Here is a 21656-nt window from a genome sequence, read left to right as displayed (position 1 = left end):
ACTCACCAAGTGAGTCTGTTAGTTTTGACTTCTTTTCAGGGGTTATCTATAGTCGTTGCACCCTGAAAAGATGTGATAACGGATGAGCTCTCGAAATTCCAATAGTTTCATTATCTTTCTTTTTTTTTTTTTTTTGAGAGCCCACTGGCCCATGTGGGAATCGAACCGGCAGCCTTCGGAGTTAGGAGCATGGAGCTCTAACCGCCTGAGCCACCGGGCCGGCCCTCATTATCTTTCTATACATGTGTTCCCACTGCCACCGCGTGGCACCTCCAGAGTCCCATCAGCTTGACCTGGCCGACGGGAGACTTCGCCTTTCCCTTGGTTGGTCTTTCTCCGTTCAGAGGAACGATCATTACCTAGGCTTTGCATTGACCAAACCACCCTCGAAGTCAAAGGTGTTTTTTTTCCCCTTGTACGTTTCTTCTTATTCCTTCCATCCAGGAAGGTGGAGTTTTGAGGAGTTTTACCAGTAGGTGGCTCCAAGAGTAACTGTGCAGTCAGTCACGTGTGGCCTGCTGGTGGCACATCAGACACCCTTGATGTACAGGCCATGATCGTGGTTTTGGAATCCAGACAAGAAAAATGGGAGAGATAATGACAGAGAACTTTGTGTGGTTTGTTTTGTTTTCCTGTCCCTTCTTGTCTATGTCCCATTTGTCGTGTGAAGCCACGCCAAACCTGGGTCACTATTCTGATGACATCCTGCTCTGCGCTCTCGTTTGCTTTCCAGACGGAGAAGGGCAGTGCTTTGCATGAGGCTGCTTTGTTTGGCAAGACCGATGTGGTGCAAATCCTGCTGGCTGCAGGTGAGAGGCTGGCAGCGCTCCTGTCTGTACAGCATGCCGGGGTCGGGGTTGTTTCCCCCAGTCTCCCCAGAGGGGGACTTCACTGGCTGCATTTGAACCCAGTGTATATACGTCTCCACTGACCGATCGCCAGTGTATGAATTGTTCATGAATAGCTGGGTTCAATGGCTTTGGATGAAATGTGGTGGTCGTGCTGCTGGGAGCGGTAGGAATCCTGGAATTGGCCCCTCAGCGGGGCTGACTTGAAAATGCTCACTGCACTGTCCACCTGCTGTGCTTTTCTAGGAATTGATGTCAACATAAGAGATAACCGTGGACTGACAGCCCTGGACACTGTCCGGGAACTGCCTTCTCAGAAGAGCCAGCAGATTGCGGCGCTCATCGAAGGTAGCAGGCTGTCTTTCTGCTGGGGTGACCAGAGGACGCACTGGCCAAACCAAGGCATTTGTATTTGGTGCAGCTGTTTTTTGTCTTTCCCTGTAGATCACATGACTGGAAAAAGAAGTGCAAAAGAGGTAGATAAAACTCCCACTCCCCAGCCATCTCTCATCTCCAGCATGGACTCCATATCCCAGAAGTCTCAGGGTAAGGCGGCTCTTCTCTGCCAGCAAAGGGGCTCTCAGCTTGCAAAGAGTTTGGCAGAATGGAAACTCGTAATTTGAATAACTTCAGGGAGTTGGGAGTACTTAATAAGTTTGTATTCAAATACATTTTTTTCCAACTGCTACATAAAGCTTTATTGGACATAGCTTAGGCCTCTGGTAGCAGCCTTCTTCTTTCCTTCTTTATTCTCTATTTTCACTGTTGGTTCTATGAGATCTCTTCTGGAATGTGAACTAGGCAGAATAATCTCAAAAGGAATTCAAATCTCAGTGAAACCTTTGTCTAACACACACTGTAGTGTCTTAAACATCGTTGGCCCACAGTAAATACTGAATGAGTGTCGTCTGGTTGGTGGATAGGTGTATACGTGGCAGATTTTGGTAATATATCATTTGGCCCATAAATGTGCTCTGGGTGCTAGCTGAGGCAGTCCAGCCTCCCTAGTACTGCCAGGATCCACCTTTATAGATTTATTGAGCAGTCTCTTGGGTCCTGATGAATGAGAAAAACAAAATACTGACTAGCACCTTCCCCAGACACAAGCCACAATAAAGAAGGCTAGAGAAACAGAACAAAGCCAGACACTAAACAGGGAAAGAGATTTTTCAAGGGCGTGTGGAGATAGATACAAGGGTGAAAGGGCGCTCGGTCTGTCTTTACTGGGGAGCCCTGGCCCTCCTCCCGGTCACACTTTTGTCCTGACCTCAGAATCTACTAGTAATGGGATTAGTATAGTTCATTAAGCTCTTAGCTTTCAAGGATTTTACAGTTACAGTTTGGACTATTTGCAAGTGACCCAGAGATCCCTGGGTAGTTTTGCAGTCACAGATTTGGATCTCGGCTACTCCGAGGTTTGTTGTTACCCAGTGAGTGAGGCTTCATCTGAGAAGGCTTCGCATCCTGTTTTGCTTGAGCACGTGGAGGGTCTTATTAAGAATGTAAAGGATTACTTAAGATTTTCAGTTATACTTTGCTGCATTTTGTGGTTTAACTTTATGCTCTCATGATATTGAGGTATTTGGGGATTTATGAAGGTCTTGGGAGCTACCTCTCATAGATATTGAGGGTTTTCCATATTGAATGAGAGAAAAATCTGTTCACTTCTCAGGCTATAAAAAAATTCTCTGTGTTTATTCCTGTCCATGAAGCAAAGAAGTCATTCATTTTCCTGCACTGGATTAGTGTTTGTTGGTCCAGGTTATTGAAGAGGCTTTTGGTGGTCGCAGTGGTTGGCAATGTGAGACCGTGCCCTCCTTTCGTTGACTCTCTGGTCCTCTCCTGTCCTCTTCAGGTGACGTGGAGAAGGCAGTGACTGAACTGATCATCGACTTTGACGTGAACGCTGAGGAGGAAGGCCCCTACGAGGCGCTGTACAATGCCGTCTCCTGCCATTCGCTGGACAGCATGGCCAGCGGGCGGTCGTCCGACCGGGACTCCGTGAGCAAGGAGGCTGAGGCAGCAGGAGTTGCAAAAGCTGCTGGAGTGAGGCCTGTATGTGGCCGGGGGCCCTCAGCAGCCTGGGGGTCACGTTGTCCCCTGTGCTTGTGTGCGGTGTCGGGGACAGGAAGTGTGAGCCCTGGTGCCACGTCGCATGTCACAGGCCTGGATCTTCCTCCCCCGGTCCTTCTGGGCTCTCCCGCATCTCCCTCTTGCTCAGTGGGGGTCAGCGATACCGCTGGCATCGAGATGGAAGTTCGGTGTTTGCAATTGCAGTAAATAAAACCCGCTTGCATCTTTCTGTGACTTTTTGGCTTGAGAGCAAATGAATGCGTTGTATCTCTACTTAGCCTCAATGCTGCTTCTGCCTTTGGGGTCTTTGCTGTGTACTGGAGAGCAGTTCAGATGGCGAAAGAGCTCACTGAAATAGGTTCCTGTGAGCACATGCTCACCTTCCATTTGCCTTCAAAGGATTATCCATTTGGCTTTGGACAGAGTTCTGTATTCGGCAGGGTGGTAGCAAGGTTTAATCAGACATCGCATGTATTAGTATTAGTATGTGGCCGTCCCGTTTTTCCCAGTTCTAACCCCTTTAGCCATTGAAATAATGGCATGCGGACACCCCTGAGTTTTTCCTTCGCACGGCCCACCTTCCTGTCTCACTGTTTCTTTCTCTACTTGCTTCTACTTCTGGCCTTGTACATTGTTCTCCAGACTCCTGACCCCCATTTCCTCCCCTGGGTTTTACTGTGAGCCTAAGCCTGGATCAGGGCTCCCACTGGCCATCCATCCTGCGTAGCCAGGCACAGTAATTTGAGGTTCTGAGCACGGTGCTTTTATTGACCTGGCCAGTGGTCTAACAGGATCCCAGTGATAATCCCACCTTGAGGCATATTTTCGTGTGTATATTATTTCTTCTTGTGGGAGAAGCTGGCTATTTCCTTTTGCTCTGAATCTGGCTTATGACCATTTTGATGATCCTTTGGCTGCTGCTAGGTGATCCTCGACCTTTTCAGGTGTGCCCTGGGCGTGGCCCGATGTTTCTGGGTGTTCTTTTCTGTTAGGCTCCTTGCCCTGCCCAGTGTGGATTTGGAAGAGGCCTAGCAGTCTTGTGGTAGCCACCCGAGGTGTGATCAAGGCTGTGGTAAAACTTGTGAGAGCAGTGAGAGCAGTGCCTTTGCCGAGCACCGCTGGCATAGTGCTGCTGTGGGCAGAGCTGGTTTTCTCACTTCTTTCACTATTAGACAAATGAATTGAACATATCCACCGGCGAGGAAGGCATTGCGTGGAGTGGTATTTGCAGATGATGCCCATTAGAGGGCGCTGGAGGCTTTGCAAGAAGAACACAGGGTTATTACTGCAGGGTGCTTTGAACAACCAAGCTCCTGGGGCTGAGCTTCTGATTTACAGTCTTTGTTCCATCCTGTTCTGGGAATCCAGCCTCCTGTGGTCCTTCTAAGTAGAAACTGATGCGTCTTGGGGTGCATGCTCTGCCCTTTTCACTTGAGTATATTGTGGCTCTGCTATGTTCCTGGCCCTTGGTAATTAACTGTGGCCGAGGGACTGTCCTACATCTTATAAACATAATAGAAGTTATGTATAAATCAGGTCTGTATTCCAGGCCCCGGGCCAGAGTTCTGACGTTAGCAAAAGGAGGCTCCTGCTTGTCCTTCCTTCCAGTGTCCCGTGATCACACCTTCCACCAAAGGCTTTCTTTCACGTTGTTCCTTCTAGGCTCCTTCAGCTGTGGGAGGCCTCTAGGATAGGTCCTTTGTTGTTATGTTTGCTTTTCCTCAGCTGTTTGTGTCCCAAGATTGGCTAACTGGTGTAGATTATAGGCCTGCTGCTTTTGCTATTCCCTACCTTAGAAAGTGTCATAGGAACCAGGCTTGTTCCTACCCTTACGGAGCAAAGGGTGGGGAAAGGGGGACTCAGTGGGGAATCTGGTCTAAATTGCTCTGTTTGGTTTGAACTTACGAATCTGTGTTGAAGTTGTTGACATTGGGCATCCATTGGATTCCAGGGACTATGGGAGTGACTGATTTATCAAGTTAGGAGGTGTGATCAAAAAATATGGTGAAAGTTTTAAATTTAAAAAAATAAAAATTTATGGGGCAGCCGAATGGCTCAGTGGGTTAGAGCTCGAGCTCTTAACAACAGGGTTGCCAGTTCGACTCCCACATGGGCCAGTGAGCTGTGCCCTCCACAACTAGATTGAAGACAACGAGCTGCTTCTGAGCTGCTGGAAGGGCGGCCGCATGACTCAGTTGGTTAGAGCGTGAGCTCTCAACAAGATTGCTGGTTCAATTCCCGCATGGGATGGTGGGCTGTGCCCCCTGCAACTAGGATTTAAAATGGTAACTGGACTTGGAGCTGAGCTGTGCCCTCTGCAACTAGATTGAAGGACAACGACTTGGAGCTGATGGGCGCTGGAGAATCACACTGTTCCATAATAGTCCCCAATAAAATTAAAAAAAAAAAAAAAGAAGATTCTTAAAAAAAAAAAAATTTATTGGAGTAGCTGGTTAGCTCAGTTGGTTAGAGTATGGTACTAATAACACCAAGATTGCTGATTTAGTCCCTGCATGGGCCACTGTGAGCTGTGCCTCCTTAAAAAAAAAAAAAAAAAAAATTATTACAGTGAAAGACACATTGCCATTAATCCTCCTCAAAATACTCCCCCTCACTTTGAACACACTTACCCCATCGTTCTTGCCACTTTCTGAAGCAGTTCTAGAAGTCCTCTTTCGTGAGTGTCTTTAGTTGCGCTCTTGTGCCTGTCTCGATGTCCTGAATCGATTTAAAACGTTTACCTTTCATGGTCATTTTGACTTTGGGGAAGAGCCAGAAGTTGCAGGGTGCCAGATCCGGTGAATAAGGTGGATGAGGACACACCGTAATGTTTTCATTTGACAGAAATTGCTGTACCAGAAGCAATGTGTGACACGAGTCTTTCCGTTGTGATCACAGAATATGGTGAATGCTGCTGCCAAGTGCCATCCAATGGAAAGGCGCCGAACCTTAGTAACAGTGTGTGACAAGTTTCAACTTGTTCGGTGCAGTCAGTCGGGTGTGAGCTACGGTTGAGAGAAGGTGTGTTTTAAAGTGTGCCATCAATCATCCTCCATCATGACAACGCTCTATATCACACATCGCTTCTGGTATATGACAATTTCTGTCAAATAAAAACATTACGGTGTGTCCTCATCCACCTTATTCACCAGATCTGGCACCGTGGGACTTCTGGCTCTTCCCCAAAGTCAAATCATTCAGGACATCGAGGCAGCCACGACAGCGCAACTAAAGACACGAAAGAGGACTTCCAGAACTGCTTCAGAAAGTGGGAAGAATGATGGGATAAGTGAGGGGGATTAATGGCAATGTGTCTTTTACTGTAGTATATTTTTTTAAATTTAAACATTCACGGTATTGTTTGATCACACCTTGTATAATACCGAGCAGTGTTTCAGTAGCGAGGTCATGGGTGCCAAACGATAACTACTTCTGGCAGCTCTGTAAACATGAGGAGTATCTTCCTTGCAGATTTCTTCTGAGGCTCTCACATAATTCTGCATTCACCTCCGTCCTGGCTTTTTAAATACTCCTGTCCTCGCAACACAGCAAGCTCACCTGCGAGCCAGGGAACGAGCCTGCAAGCCGACTCCCGTTTCAGGTCCCCACTTCCTTCCCTGTAGGAACGTTGATTATCAAGCTTTGGAATAGAAGCAATGTTGACAGTACTGCAGGTACCGTGGCAAACCACTCTTCAGCTTTCTTTCACCAAAGATCATTCTGTGTAATCTTTTTTTTTTTTTTTTTTTTAAGAATATCACTGCATTTATTTTCGTACAGGTGTTTTTCTAAACCTTCAACATTTTTCTCAAAAATAAGAATCTCAAAGCTTAGAACTGGATCACTTGGCCCTTTCTCTTCTTATCTCCTCCCAGTTCAAAATGCTTGCATCTCTTAATGGCCAGCATCCTCTTGGATCGGCAGTTCGGCTCAACACATTCAAGCCTCAGCACGATCTTCTTTGTGGTTTTAGCCTTCTTTCGGAAAATCGGCTTTGTCTGCCCACTGTAGCCACTCTGCTTCCGATCATAGCGCCTCTTTCCCTGGGCATACAGGGAATCCTTGCCCTTCTTATACTGGGTCACTTTGTGAGGCTGATGCTTTCCGCACTTCTTACAGAAGGTCCTTCGGGTTTTGGGCACATTGACCATCTTTACGGTAGAGATGTCCACACGATGGAAACTGGCGGGAAATAGCGCACACGTTCCTCGCCTATCTCCGCTCGCGCCTCCATTCTGTGTAATCTTGAAATTGACCACCCAGGATCTAACTCAACCTCTCTGCAGTGAGTGTCTTGCTTCAGGGCATGGAGAGCATACTACGGCCACAAACAGCTCCCTCTTTTTGTGAATAAAGTTTTATTGGAGCACAGCCACACTCACTCATTGGCATACTTTCTGTGACTACTTCTGTAGTACACAGGCGGAGGTGACTCTAAAGCCTGAAATATTTTCTCTATGGCCCTTTAGGAAAAAGCTCACCAACCCCTACTCTAGGGCAGATAACTGACAAACATTATTTTTAAAAATGGGCTAAGATGAAATATGGTTTTCAAATGCTAATGATACATGCTAGTAATCATTGAAGGAGGTGACCAAGGGTAAGAGACCAGTATGAGCTTTTGCTAATAGATGGGGATGCCATCAAAGTTTGAGCAGGAATTGATGCTTTTGTCCTTGATTACGTTCCTCATTTCTTCCTTAATAACTCTGGTTTGTTAGAACTTTTTGACAAGTTGATTCTTTCACCCGCTGTTTCCTTTTTTTAGAGGAGCCTGAAAGTTGAGCCATGTGTTTTCCTATATGAGAGTTTTATGTATCAGTATTATGAAGGACCTTTTTGGCAAGGCAGTTACGTGTTTTCAGTGCTGCTGCTTCTCAGTGTGGTCAAGGATATGAAAGAGGCATTTATAATCTCTGCTATAAACATCAGAAGGCAAAGAGCACGCTAATTGAAGTGTGTGTGTGTGTGTGTGTGTGTGTGTGTGTGTGTGTGTGTTCACACGCACGTATGTAGGGTTCTCCATCTGTTCAGAAGCTAAACCTTGAGTTTGGTTGGTCTCTCGGGAGTTCTTCACATGACTGTTTTCCATGTCCAAGGGCTAAGGTGAGCGTTAACCCAAACTTGAAAAAAGAGATGGTGACGTCCTTATGTTTTCTCTTCCACAGAGAGAACGTCCACCGCCTCCAGCAAAGCCACCCCCCGATGAAGAGGAGGACGACCGCTCAGATAAGAAGTTTCTTCCTTTGACAGCGTCTGAGGTAGGGGGTGATGGATTTATTCCCGTCACTGAAATAGGATTTTTCGAAAGTGTCAGTGTGTGCTTAAAGAAGACTTTGCTTTCTCATTTCTTATCGGTTTTTTGGATTAGTAGGTGTGTATCGTGTACATCAGTAATCTGGAACAAGACCTTTCACAGAATTTTAATAGTGCTCTCTAGCAGACAGGCCAATAATTGATCTACCTTGACACAAGGAAAGGAAAGCATGCACCTTTTCTCCTGCTCCGATGTGCTAACCAGTCTCACTTTTGCTCTTGTGCCCGTGTTGTCTCTTGAGATAAAACGTACAGTACCCTCTAATGATTCTATTCCCTGGACTCTGTCATACGAGCAGGCTTTGGTGGTTCTGTCTTAGCGGTTTCCCCTCTTCATTTCACATGAAGAGTATGCACTAGGACAAACATGGAAAAGGTGATAAAGACTCAATTAGAAGAGAAATAGGAGTAGTGGAGGTGGAGGAATCAAAGGTTATTTGAAAAGAATATTCCATCATTTTAAAAAAGAAATGTTATCATGGGGCAAATAGTTCAATCTTGTCACATAGGTTTATGAAGAAAATGATATTTTCCTTGATCTTTCATCTTCAAAATGCTCCTTTAACACTTCCTATCACTCAGAGAATGTTTATTTAGTATTTATTTGAAATCCCACATAATTTCAGTAGTTTATTTTGTAGCTCATCCAGTGCCCTCTAGTTCTTTAATTTAAAAATCAGCTAATATAAACTAGTCAATTTAGTCTCATTACTTTATACCTAGAAGTAGGAGTTAGTTTTTTTTACAGTATTGCCATGGGCCATCCAGTGAAGCGGGTTCTTTTATTTAATATACACACATGGAATCAGAGGGATGACTTTAGTTTAACAAAATGTATAAATGCAAGAAAGCCCTTTTAAGAGTGTAAAAGTCAGTGTCGGAGATAGGAGATGATTTCTATGCTAGGCGCGAATTCTGTCCTTCTTTCTGTCTCTTAATTAAAAAATGCTTATTATCGTGTCTCAGCTAAGGGGTCTCTGTAATTACAGCCTCTGGGGAATAATACCTCGCTTGCAGACACAAGTGCCTGCAGTAAATCCCTGCATGTCTTTACATAGAAATTTGCCTCATTACTCCCTTTTTATAAGGAGGACCCTGGTAATGCGGAGCATATTCAGTTGGGGCTGGGTCTGTATAAATGCCTCATGGCGCCTGTTTAACACGGACTTGGATTAAAATTCCTAATGCCCCAGGATAGGGGGAAAGCTCTTAAAGAAATATTGGACAACCAGGACTTTCTGTTCTCCCAAGGCTTTCTAGAACATACAGTTTGGCAATAACTGTGTCAAGAGGTAGGGGAGGAATCACCACATTACTCTTCTGGGTGGGTCGCTCTGTCTGAGATACACCCCCCATGACTGTTTCTTAATAGCCTGGAATTCTGGGTCAGTTGGACCACGAGAGTCAGTACTTGGAAGACTGAGAACCCTGGCTTTGCTTATTGATGTTTATAAGTACATAAATATAGATAGAGTTCATACGGTCTGGGTCATAGCCTTTTTTTTTTTAATACATTTTATTGGAGAATATTAGGAAACAGTGTGTTTCCCAGGGCCCATCAGCTCCAAGTCAAGTCGTTGTCCTTCACTCTAGTTGTGGAGGGCGCAGCTCAGCTCCAAGTCCAGTTGCCGTCTTCAATCTCAGTTGCAGGGGGCACAGCCCACCATCCCATGCGGGAATTGAACCGGCAACCTTGTTGTTGGGAGCTCGTGCTCTAACCACCTGAGCCATCCGGCCGCCCGGTCATAGCCTTTTAATGATCCAGGCAGATTCTGTGTGCTATAGTCTTAATGGATAAGTCTTCTCTAAAAGTGGACTGGTGTTTTGTTTCTTTGGACTTTGGTCTTCACCACCTTTATTTCTTACACTCCCCTAGCTTTACTGTCCTAAACTTCACGGCCCACTTGGCGTTGGCTTCATCAAAGCTTCAAGACGTTGGTATTTGGCAAGCAATCTGCTCCAGTGTTCGTGTCTTATTGCCGAGGCTCGTAATTATCAGATGACCCCTAGAGCCTTTCAGGGAAGCTGAATGTACCTGGCTCCAGGAGAGCGGGGCGTAGAAACATTAAACACGTACACACATGTGTGCACGCCCCCCCCCCATTAGATGTTTTTGCCCACCCAGTGGGCTACAGCCTACATGGGACTGACCACAGGCTTCACTGTGCTCAGATGTGCTTGACATTCATGGGAAGTGGCAGCTGCTGTGATAGCTCTTCCCAGAAAGCTGCCCACCCCCAGACTGGCCATTCCATTGCTTATAGTTAACTGGTGACTGGTAGTAGCTTTTCTCTGCAGCAAAAATGTTGCTTTCCATATGGCAACTGAATATGTTTTTTTTGGGGGGGGGCTTTGATTTACTGCCATCCCTGGAAGAAAGGGGAAAAAAGATTAAGGAGTAATTTAGTAAAGAGCAGACTCCTTTCTGTTGAAAATCAGTTATTGCCATATTTACTGTGACACAGGGCTCCTTGAGTGGGAACTAGGAAAGCTTGGAGAAAAGCAGTTTATTGCTTTATTGTGAGATTTTTAATCCCATAGCTGGCAGGGGCCAAGACCACTCAAAAAATATCACCCTACGAGTTTTCTGGGTATGAGTGGGGACTCCCATTAGACATCTGAAGGAGGGAAAGAGTTCCGCATTGGATGGAGAAATCACATTTCCTAGAAAAAATGAGGCCAGCTTGGTCCAGAATCAGGGGAAGTGAATTTTCTGGCCCCGGCTCTGCTGAGAGCTGTCTCTGTAACCTTGGGCAAGTCCCTAGACCTCTGGGAACCGGGTTTTGTCACCTGCAAAATGGAAGAGCTGGAACCAGGTGCTGTCTAGCTGGGACTATAAAGGTTCGGGTCCCTTCCAGCTCTGATTTGCTGGTTCTCTGCTTCCAGTTGTCATGCATAAGAGCCAGGCGTGAAGTGAACGCAGGTCCGTGGGCCTGATTTCCCAGATGGAAGTCGTCAGCCCTGTCCTGCCTGGGGAGAAAGGATATTATGAGCTGGGCCTCCAGGCGGTCAGACACCTCTGAGACAGGCCTGCTTGGAGCTGGACGAGAGCCTTTGCTGTGTGCACAACGCTCTGCAGAGTCAGCTTTCCAGGGCTCTGCCGAAGGGAGAGCTATGTGAACCTGCAGAACACCAATTCTTGTCTGTGAAGCCTTTGGTGTTAAGTTGACACTGAATGAACTCTTTAATGGTCCTCCTTTGGTCCCTTAATTGTGTTCCTATGAAGAGGCAAAGGAATAAGTAATGCAGGCAGACGGCTCATTGTAATAAAGAACTTTTAGCTTCCAGGTGGCTTCCAGGAGGTGGAGGTTCCTGCTGTGTCTGGCAGAATTTGGAAGGAAGCTGTCTTCTGCCTTTAGAGTGGCAGCCTTGTTAGCAAACAGGCGCTGCAGGCATGGGTTCAGTCTGAGACGCCAGCTTCCTTGTTGTCTCACTAGACTGTAACACGGTGAGCTGTGCCTCTAAGAAGCAGTCACAAACCTGATTTGTTTCCAGGGCTCTGTGGAACGTGTCAGTGAAGGAGGAGGTTTTCTGTGTGTGCCAAAGACACATTTGCAAGGTACCGTTATGTGTTAGGTGGAACTGGGGATTCTCCTTCACCCCCTTTCGTAACGTGTCACCCATACCCAGCCAGACTGCTTAAAAAGAGATTTTGTGCTTTCGTGTCCTCTTCTGATAGATGCAATGTGATTATTCTTAATTTGCTTATGAAACACGTTGGAGGCTTAGGACAGATGAGCCAAAATTTCCCTCGGAAGGAAGCCAGGGTCTATTCTTTCTCTCAGGGTGGCTATAGCGTTAATCCTCGTATTTCTGGCTTGGTTTGAACTTGGCCACTCTGGCACCATGACTAGCCGTGGCCACCAGGCCCTCAGCTGACTCAAGCCGGTTGGCAGGTGGAGGAGCCAGCTCTGGTCTAGTTACTTCATCAAAGACACCTGCAGCCTGGATTAGGATTTCTCAGCACACAGAGCTGCTTTTTCTCCACCGAAATAATACTGCCTAGCCACTTGACTGTTCTCAGAACCCAAATTGGTGGAATTAAGATTATATTGTCGTCAACGTGGCAGGATGCTGGCTTTTGGGAAATTCTTCCCTATAACCCCCAGGACCTATGAAGAAAGGCTCACAAACGTGGAGGACTTACAGAGCACTTTGTAAATGCCTGTCATTCAGGGTTGGTCAGAATCATTCTGATTCCCAGTTGAGAAGGTGGGAAGGATTCCAGCCTTAGGGTAGTATGTGTGCATGTTAGGAAAGAGACGTGGAGAGCGAGGCCTCTGTCCCCACCTGGAAGCATCAGCCACAGAAAAGAGATCGTGCAAGACGCTGTGGAGATGGGAGAGGAAGGAAGGGGCGCTCCTTGGATTTTATTTGTGGTTTTTTAAAAGATAAAATTAGGTAAGGAAGGGGGCGTGTCTTAATCAAAAGCCATTGAAATTTGAGGTACAGGTGCGTCTCTAGAAAAGCAGTTCCACGTGACACTCGAGTTATTGACCTTCTCTTCGTCTCCAATGAAAAAGGAGCCAACAGTCTCAAATTTGTTTGACGTAACCTGTTTTGGTGTTAGCCTGCAGCCTGAAAAGTACTGTGCATTTTGTCTCGTAGGCCTCGGCCCTGAGACCCTGGCCTCAGGGGAGGACAGCCAGGGAGGATGACGAGCACCCTTATGAGCTCCTGCTAACAGCGGAGACAAAGAGGCTGGTGTCAGTGGATGGAAAAACAAAAGGTACGTACCTTCCCCGCCCCCTCAGAAACAACTCCGAAAGGATTTTTCTAGTTTGTCATCCTGGCTGGAAGGACGTGATGATTTGCTGTTCCTTGGGATGGGGAGTGTGGTTCGCTGGCAGTCTGGGGTGGTGGCTGTGTTATCGCTTTCCTTTCGTTTGCAATACTCTGGGCTACCGTTGGCTGCCACCTTTCCGCACATGAAGCAAGGCAAAGGTCCGGGCAGACTAGGTGAGAACTGTGAGAGACTGGCAGTGCCGTGGCAGAGATTGATTTGGGGTCTCAAGCCGTAAAGCCTCAAGTTAGTGCTGTGGAAAAACAAGCCCAACAAGTTGGTCCCTTTGGGTTCGGGCTGACGGCACAGACTCCGCTTTGAGTCCTGACCTCAGAGGGAGGCACTCCTGGGGAGGGGCCCGTGATTGGCTGCCACCAGGTAACTAGAATGCTCTGTCGCCTTGGCCTACTTTCATCGCCTCTGCAAAATTCAGTTTTCTCTGTGAGGGAGTGAGTGCTGCAGGACTGAGATCCAGCCAGGCAGTGTAAACGCAGTCACAACAGAGGTGAGTGTGCTCTGCTAGAGAATCTGTGACCACCTTTGTGCTCCTTGGAAAGGACACGAGGGGCGATGCAGTTTGAGGGAACTCTGTGGCCTCTTCTCAGCTCTAGAGTTGCAGGGGTCGGGTCCTTCACGGGGTGTTATAAGTGCCTCCTTTCAATCCTAAACTAGTCCATGATTCAGGTAAGAATGGGGCTGTGATGGTTTCTTTTGAAGTACCCTTTGCTAGGCCTGTCAGAAGGTAGGGGGTGGCAAAGAGAACGTGTCGTATGTGTGTGACTTTGTAGATCTTAATTTTAATAGTCCTGTTTGAAAGGTTTCTCTTCTAGCGTGCAGAAACTTTGTGGTTATTTTCATGGTAGGTTTTTAATTTTGCTTTTTGTTTTTTATGGTTTCCATTTGGAGCTTTTAAACTAAGATTATCGTTTAGATACAGTAAAACTTACCCTTTTCGTGTACAGTTCTGTGAATTTTGACAAATAACAGTCATATAACTGACACCATAATCAAGATACAGGACAGTTTCATCACACAAAAAAATTCTGTGTCCCTTTGTAGTCACTCCTGCACCCCTCGCTTATCTTCTGATGTCTGTCCCAATAACTTTGCCTTTTCTAGAATGTCGTATCAATGGAATCATACATCATGTAAATGAACCCTTTGAGCCTGGCCCCTTTCACTTAGCAGAATTCATTAGAGATTCATCCGTACTGTTGCATATATCAGTATTTTGTTCCTTTTCGTGGCTGAGTGGTATGCCGTTGTATGGATGTACCACAGTTTATCCATTCTCTAGCTGAGAGATATTTGCTTCATTTACAGTTTGGAGCAATTACAAATAAAGCTATTATAAACATTTTCATACAGGCTTTTGTGTTAACATAGGTTTCATTTCTTTTGGGTAAACGCTAGGAAAGGGATTGCTGGGTCCTTCGTAAATACATATATGTTTAACTTTATAAGAAACTGCCAAACCATTTCCCAGCATGGTTGTACCATTTTTCATTCCCATCAGCAGTGTATGAGAGTTACGGTTGTTATGTATCCTTCCCAGCACTTAATATTGTCAAGTTTAAAAAAAATTTTTTTTAAAGATTTTATTAGCGAAAGGGTATAGGACCTTATTGGGGAACAGTGTGTATTTCCAGGACTTTTTCCAAGTCTAGCTATTGTCCTTTCAATCTTAGTTGTGGAGGGCGCAGCTCAGCTCTAAGTCCAGTTGCCGTTGTTAGTTACAGGGGGCTCAGCCCACCATCCCTTGTGGGAGTCAAACCAGCAACCTTGTGGTTGAGAAGACACACTCCAACCAACTGAGCCATCTGGGAGCTTCAGTGGCAGCTCAGCTCAAGGTGCTGTGTTCAATCTTAGTTGCAGGGGGCACAGCCCACCATCCCTTACAGGAGTCAAGGAGTCGAACCAGCAACCTTGTGGTTGAGAGCCCACTGGCCCATGTGGGACTCGAACCGGCAGCCTTCAGAGTTAGGAGCACGGAGCTCCAACCGCCTGAGCCACCGGGCTGGCCCAGGTTTTAAAATTTCTTAGCTATGCTAATATGTGTATAGTGGTATTTTATTGTGGATTGAATTTGCATTTCCCTAAAGACTAATGACGCTGAGCATCCATTACTGTGATTATTTGCCATTCTTATCTCTAATGAAGTGTCTGTAAATAAGTCTTTTATTTATTTTTTAAAAATTGGGTTGTTTATTTTCTTATTATTGAGTTGTCAGTTCTTTATAAATTTTGGACACAAGTTCATCAGATACATGATTTTCTCCTAGACTGTGATTTATCTTTTTAATTTCCTTGACAGTGTCTTTTGAAGAGCAGAAGTTCTTAACTTGGATGAAGTTCAATTTATCCCTTTTTTAAATGGATAAGGTCACAAATGTATTTCCTATATTTTTTCTAGAAATTTTATGACTAGGTATTACATGTAGGCCTATGATCCATTTTGAGTTTATTTGTGTGAGGTTCATTTTTCTTTTGCATGTGGATGTCCAATTGAGCGGATTTGTTGAAAAGACTGTCCTTTCTTCATGGAATTGTCTTTGCCACTTTGTTATTCTTTCTCGGAATTGTTTTAGATATTGTAGTTCCTTCTCATACAAAAATTTAGAATCAGCTTGTTGATTTCTAAAAAAAGAAGTCCTACTGGGATTTTTTATTGAGTTGTTTTTAATCTATGTAGCAGTTTGGGAAGAGTTCATATCTTAACTGTATCCGATCTTCCAAACACATGGTAGATTTTTAATTCAAACTTTTAGAGAGAGTGGAGTAGAGCACCAGTACTTTCTCTAGTTGTTTGACAATAAATCACATTGAAACTAACCCTTAAAGCACAAGTACTTAGTTAATTTAATGCTCTGTTTGAAAGTAGTTCTTAGTGAGGGAAGAAGCTTTAGCATCACGAAGGAGGGAGATCCCAATTCTTTCTTTCAAAGGCTTGATCTGGAACCACTACAAGACAGCAGGCTCAACCTTTGACAGGAAGAAAAGACGAAAGCCAGATGAACTTCAGAAATAGGGCCAGTCTCCTTGGCTGCCAGGTGCCCGTGATAGGAATTTTCTATCCCCAGATCAAGAGATCTCCAGGTGAAGGTGGGAACTGCCAAGGAGGGCTTCAGACTGCAAATCAGTCCTCCTTTCCTTTGGTGTCTTCCAGCTCTGCCATCTTGGGCTAACAGTCGAGAGTGGGTGGTGCAGGAAGCAGAAGTAATTGAGCCATCGCCTGTGGGGTGTGCCTGCCTCCAGGCTAGCTGCTTGGATCACTCAAAGAGCTTTCAAACAAAAGAGTTGAGACATTAAAAATGAAAATGGGCTCTGCCAGTTTCACTGTAGCTTGAAAGGAATGCCTGCTAGGGTAGGTGAAAGTGAGGCAAATCATTTGCACTAATGTCATTATCTTAGGCAGCTTTTATAAATTAATTTATCCATTTTTAAAGGGCCGTGTTCATGAGAGACGACCAGACTTTTCAGCCCTCTTTACTGTAATTCAGGAAACTACAGAGTGAGGGGTGGGTTGGGAGAGCTTTTCAATTACATTTTAAAATTACATTTGTGTTAGCTCACTGGGGAAAAAAATTCAAATAATACAGAAGTGAATACAAATAAAATGCTCCAGTTCTTCTCACCTGTCTGCTACGCACAGTTCTGCCAGAGGTGACCAATTTGAAAGTATGGTGTATGCTTCAGGCCATTTGCTGTCTTTATACAGAAGTGACTGTGTGAGATTGTTTTGTTTGTTTCTAAGCTAAAATGGGATCATATTTTACAAACTGGTTTGCAAGCTTGTTTTTGTTTTACCCTGTCTATAGATTGCGGGGATCATTTTGTCTTTGTTCTTTAAAAAATCTGCGTTATTCTTTTTTAATGGTTGTTAAATATCCCATGACTCATTTTTCCATTTTCCAGTTGATGGATGTTTAAGTTGCCTCCAGTATTTCTCTGTGATAAATTAAGCTGCTGTGGACATTCTGTACACATATTCTTACATACTTATGAGAGTTTTTCTTAGAAGGCGTTTACAGAAAGGAGAATTCGCCAGAGTGTAGGTGTGTGTCTGGATCTAATTGATGGAGCTCAGTTACCTTCCCTTCGTGTGAATGAGCACTCTTTTCCTCATACCTTCACCAACAGAGAATATCACTCTTCAGTAGTTTTCACCATGCTAAGCAAAAAAGGTGTCTTCTGAAATTGGCACTTGCATGACCTAGTGAAGTTAAGCGTCTTACCTTCTTGATTAGTATTATATATTTAGTCTTGTGAGTTGCCTTCCCCCCCCCCCCCATTTTTCTACTTAGAAATTACTAGTAGTGGAAACACTTCATATAAATATTGATAACATTTGGCCAAAGTGATACTCAGAGGAAAGTTTATATCCTTAAATTCATTTGTTAAAAAACAAGAAAGACTAAAACGTAACCAAAAGGAAGCAGCAGAGGAATTAATAAAGATGAAAGCAGATAGTATACTTCATATACTTTGTGGTATACACACGTTACACCTCAGTTAACTAAAGAAAAACTAAAGGCAGAAATAATGAAGTAAAAAAACAAAAAAGCAATAGACTTGATCATTATAATGCAAACTTGTTTGTTTTTTTAAAGATCTCTGACAATTCTGATCAAGAAAAGAGAAAAAATCAACATATTGGAATAATACGAAGCGTACGTGTAACCGCAAATTCAGACATGTTAAAAATTGATAGTAAGAGAATTTATAGAAAAAAATTTTATGTGGTTAGTTAAGAGTTGCTACCGCCCCTCTGGGATGAATTGTCTGGGAGAGTAATTGGTTCACCACAATGACTAGTTGAGGTGGGTTTCTACTGGCATTTAGTTCCTGGTGACCAGGAAAGCTAAGCATCTTACCCTGTGCGGGATTATCCTTCACATTGAAGAATTTTCCCACCCAGAAATTCCATTTGTGTCTGTAGATGTGACAAAAACTGACAGAAATGTAGAAAGCTTCATGAAGATTCCTGAGGTAGAAAACCCATCCCTCCCAAAAAGGCACTAGGCCCAGATGGTTTTATAATAGTTTTATCCAACCGGTCTTCTTCTGTCATTTAATTTGTTTCAAATGTAGAAGAAATCTTCTGAAATCATTATACAGGGCCAGCATAACTAAGAACAATATTTCCTGTTTCATGTGGCTTAGTCATTTATTTCTCTTCAGTGTTTAACCCCTTGCCCACTGGACATTCTAGACATACTACTATTCAAAGAAACAGCAGACCACTTTCCAAGTTTGCTGGCAAATGGGAAAGTAGCCAAGAGTCATCGTTCTCTGTGGTGCTTTTCTGCAGCATCCACTAATAGTGCTTAAGTCCACTTAGCTTCGGACAGTGATGAATGACTATCTGAAAACAGTGATCCACGTGGACTCCTGGCTCACAGCTACACTTCTGAGGTTTTCTAGATGCAGTTAAGTCAATATGCCTGAGAGCTGTGCATTTAGGTTTGTGTGAAGTTTGTGCACGAGGATAAAGACCTCAGTCCTGTTGAGGGGGAGGAAAATGTTATTTTAGCTTCTCCCTCTACTCCCACATCCAGAGTGCTGCCAATTCCTGAGGCTTTAGGGAATTCTGTAGTGTAAATCTGGCTTTTGCCTTTGCCAGCTTGGATTCTCATGTGTGCTTCTATCTGCAGTCCCACTTTTACTATTACTGGTTTAATAAGACTTTAGGAAGAAGATTAAACAGATACCTGCATTCAGGCCACCATTTTTACCTGGAAATCCAGGCTAGCTCTACCTGGTAGGTTCCAAGAAGTAAATTTGGGTGCTTTACCCAAAACCAAAAAATGTAAATGAGTAATCATAAAGGGCAGAATATGTTAAATTCACATTAAGTCATATAAATAATTATGCCTTATTTTCAGCAGCTTCCTCTTCTCTCACCTTCTTGCATTAGAGGAGTTCCTACCCAAAGCCCCACTATGTAACTGTCTTGCTCTATCAATTTATATTTCTGAGTTGGAATAGTTCACTTTTCTTTCCATTATAGAACAAGTCCAAGCCTTGTGAATTATACATCTCTATTTTCTTCCAAATGTATTGACAGCCATTTATATACATATGTACGCATATACATGAGACGTATATAAAGTAATCATAAATGGCAGAATATGTTAAATTCACATCAAGTCATACGAAAGTAATTTTAGAGTTCAGAAAAGGGATACATTATGCTAGTGTAAGAGATTAGGGATGGCTGTATGAAAGAAATGGCATTTGAGGTGAACTCCAAAATCAAGCATTCTACTTAATAGGCAGAAGTTAGGAGGAAGAAGAAGGCATTCAGGCAGAGGGAGGGGCATAAGATGATGGGAGATGACAGAGCACATGTTTGGGGAATGCTAAGTAATCCAGTTTGGCTGGAAAAAGAACTGGTCTTAGAATACTGGATCTCAAATGTCAGTCTTTATTCCAGAGACAGTGCGATGCTGTTGGAGCTTCTGAATGAGGTGACGGGATGGAAGCTGTACTTTAAGTGTATACGAGTATGATTATGGAATCCTGGATTGCAGCTGGGAGAGATGAGAGGCAGGAATACCCTGGAGTTGAGAGACTGTAAGGAATCTTAAAGGAAATTAGTGCCCAAAGTAGGGAGACAGGAGGAAGTGGTAGGAAGGAGCGTATGGGGGCAGAGGTATTGAGGAGGACCTTACAATGAAATGGGGAAGAATAAGGAAGAGAAAGTATTGAGGGTGATTCTGAGGTTTTGAGCCTGGTTAACTGGGAAGATATTGTGCAACTAAAAGAAATGGGGGATTGAAGGGGGTACATGTTTGAGGGAACATGTTAAGTTCAATCTTGAATATGTTATGTTTGATGTGTTTCCGGTACCAGGAGAACATGCAGGTAAAGATACTCCATAAACACTTGGAAATGTGGGTGTGATGGAGAGACGTAACAGATTTATGAATCGTTCAAGTTGAGGTGATTGTCAATATAAACGATGATCAGTGGTAGAGGAAAAGTCTAGAGAGATTGAAGAAGTCAAGAATAGAACTTCTATTTAGAGGCATAAGGGGAAAGAAACATAGGAGGTAACCAGGATAATGCAGTCTTAGAAGCCAAGGGTGAATGTGATGGAAACCCCAAATAACTGGTTTAACCAAGATAGCCTTCCAGAAGTAAGGAGCCTAGGGCTAGCGTGGCAGTTGATGATGGCCAGGGACCCAGTGTCCTTCTACCATTTCATGGTTCAAAACGACTATTCAGGTTCAGGCTCTCAGCACAGGAAGGAAGGAAGGGGAGAAGAAGGGCACTTTGAAGGAAGTTCTCAAAAGTTACATGTCGCACTTTCACTTATAACCCATTGGCCAGAGCTTGGTCACAGGCTACACCTACTGGCTACAGAGAAGATGGGAAATACAATCTTTATTCTAGGTGGCTGTGAGCCAATCAAAAACAAAGCCCCATAACCAAGGAAGAAGTGGAGAGTGGGTATTGGGGACAGCTAATAAACAGGGTCAAAGTGATACAGAAAGAGCTAAAAGGATGAAGACTAGAAAAAGGGTTAGGCAATTAGAAGACCATTGGTAAATCGTAGATTGGGTGATTCATCTCTGAAGCAGGTGGGAAGAGATGAAGTTATCCCCAAATTTTGACATGGTGTTGAGAGTAGTAGTTACGGAAGCTTGTCTGGTGTAAGTCTTCGGAGGAAATTGTTGTCATTATCTTCCCAAAGTATAGGTGCTGTGGGAAAGGTGACACTTTGAAAAGAGTGAAAGAGATGAGGAATAGATCTTACGACGGTATCATAGTTCTGAAGACAGGAACAAAAGGACGACTGCGTCTGGTCTTCTGGCTTGCGTTTGGGTTCTTGCTCTGCCACTCATTGGCTGGTGACCTTGAGGAAGTCATTTCACCTCTTTAAGCCTCATTTTCTATGTGTAAAATAGGGATACAAATTTTTACTTCATGGTTGCTATGACTATTAAAAAAGAAAATGGCATCGTGTCGGGCACAGAATGACAAGTACTACATACATTGTAGCTTACTGGAAACCAGCGGAGTTAAACAGGGCTCAGTCAGTTGTTTCTTGAGTATTCACCAGGGCTCAACATTCCAGCAACTGGAGAAGAGAGAGCAAATGGTTGTGAATACCCAGTGTTGGACCTGGCAGAAGATCAAGGGAAACAGAGACGGCAAGTGTGCTATTAAATGAGGCATAAACATGGCCTGTTGGAAACTGATCCAGGCAGAGCTGGTACATTGAATAGGGGAGTTTGAAGGGCTGGAGGTTCAACCACAGGCGGTGAACAGTCTTCAGGAGGCGTTTGAGGAGATGGGGGAGATGTGAGGTAATCAGGACCAGGCCCACAATTCCCACAGCAGGGCTGTACCCTGTGGGTGCTGCAGAGTTGGGAGAAAGGAAACCAGCCTCTGTGCAGCGTTAGCAGGAAAAGCGGTTTGGAAATGGTTGTAAATGAAAGCTGATGATAATGATGGCAGCTTCCATTTTCTGAATGCTTCTTATGGGCCAGCCACGTGCTGAGTTCATTTACACTGATTAGGTCATTGAATAGCTCAAGACAGATCTGGGTAGGAGCTATTTTTATCCCTGTTTAGTGGATGAGGAAGAAGTTAGGTGTCAGAGCTGCGCCTTAAGCCCTAGTTTGGCA

At 44.3% G+C, this 21656-nt stretch overlaps 2 protein-coding genes across 6 annotated transcripts in view; one reads left to right on the top strand and one right to left on the bottom strand.

Annotated features, from left to right (window-relative positions):
• Positions 1–21656, top strand: part of ANKS1A (ankyrin repeat and sterile alpha motif domain containing 1A) — a 170933-nt gene that overhangs the window by 76331 nt on the left and 72946 nt on the right. For all 5 annotated transcript variants that reach the window (XM_081043212.1, XM_081043211.1, XM_081043208.1 and 2 more), the window contains 6 exons: positions 734–809; positions 1095–1196; positions 1293–1394; positions 2704–2903; positions 8090–8182; positions 12846–12966. In XM_081043212.1, the coding sequence (XP_080899338.1) occupies positions 734–809; positions 1095–1196; positions 1293–1394; positions 2704–2903; positions 8090–8182; positions 12846–12966 (694 nt within the window). The remainder of the gene's footprint in view (positions 1–733; positions 810–1094; positions 1197–1292; positions 1395–2703; positions 2904–8089; positions 8183–12845; positions 12967–21656) is intronic.
• On the bottom strand, positions 6672–7102 carry LOC308495331 (large ribosomal subunit protein eL42-like). Its single transcript, XM_081043320.1, has one exon. It carries the CDS (start codon positions 7070–7072, stop codon positions 6752–6754), a length of 321 nt encoding a protein of 106 aa, XP_080899446.1. The 5' UTR covers positions 7073–7102; the 3' UTR covers positions 6672–6751.

The sequence above is a fragment of the Rhinolophus hipposideros genome, assembly GCF_964194185.1.
Source record: "Rhinolophus hipposideros genome assembly, chromosome: 3".
Lineage (NCBI taxonomy): Eukaryota > Metazoa > Chordata > Mammalia > Chiroptera > Rhinolophidae > Rhinolophus > Rhinolophus hipposideros.
This window is presented reverse-complemented; position numbering and strand designations above follow the sequence as displayed.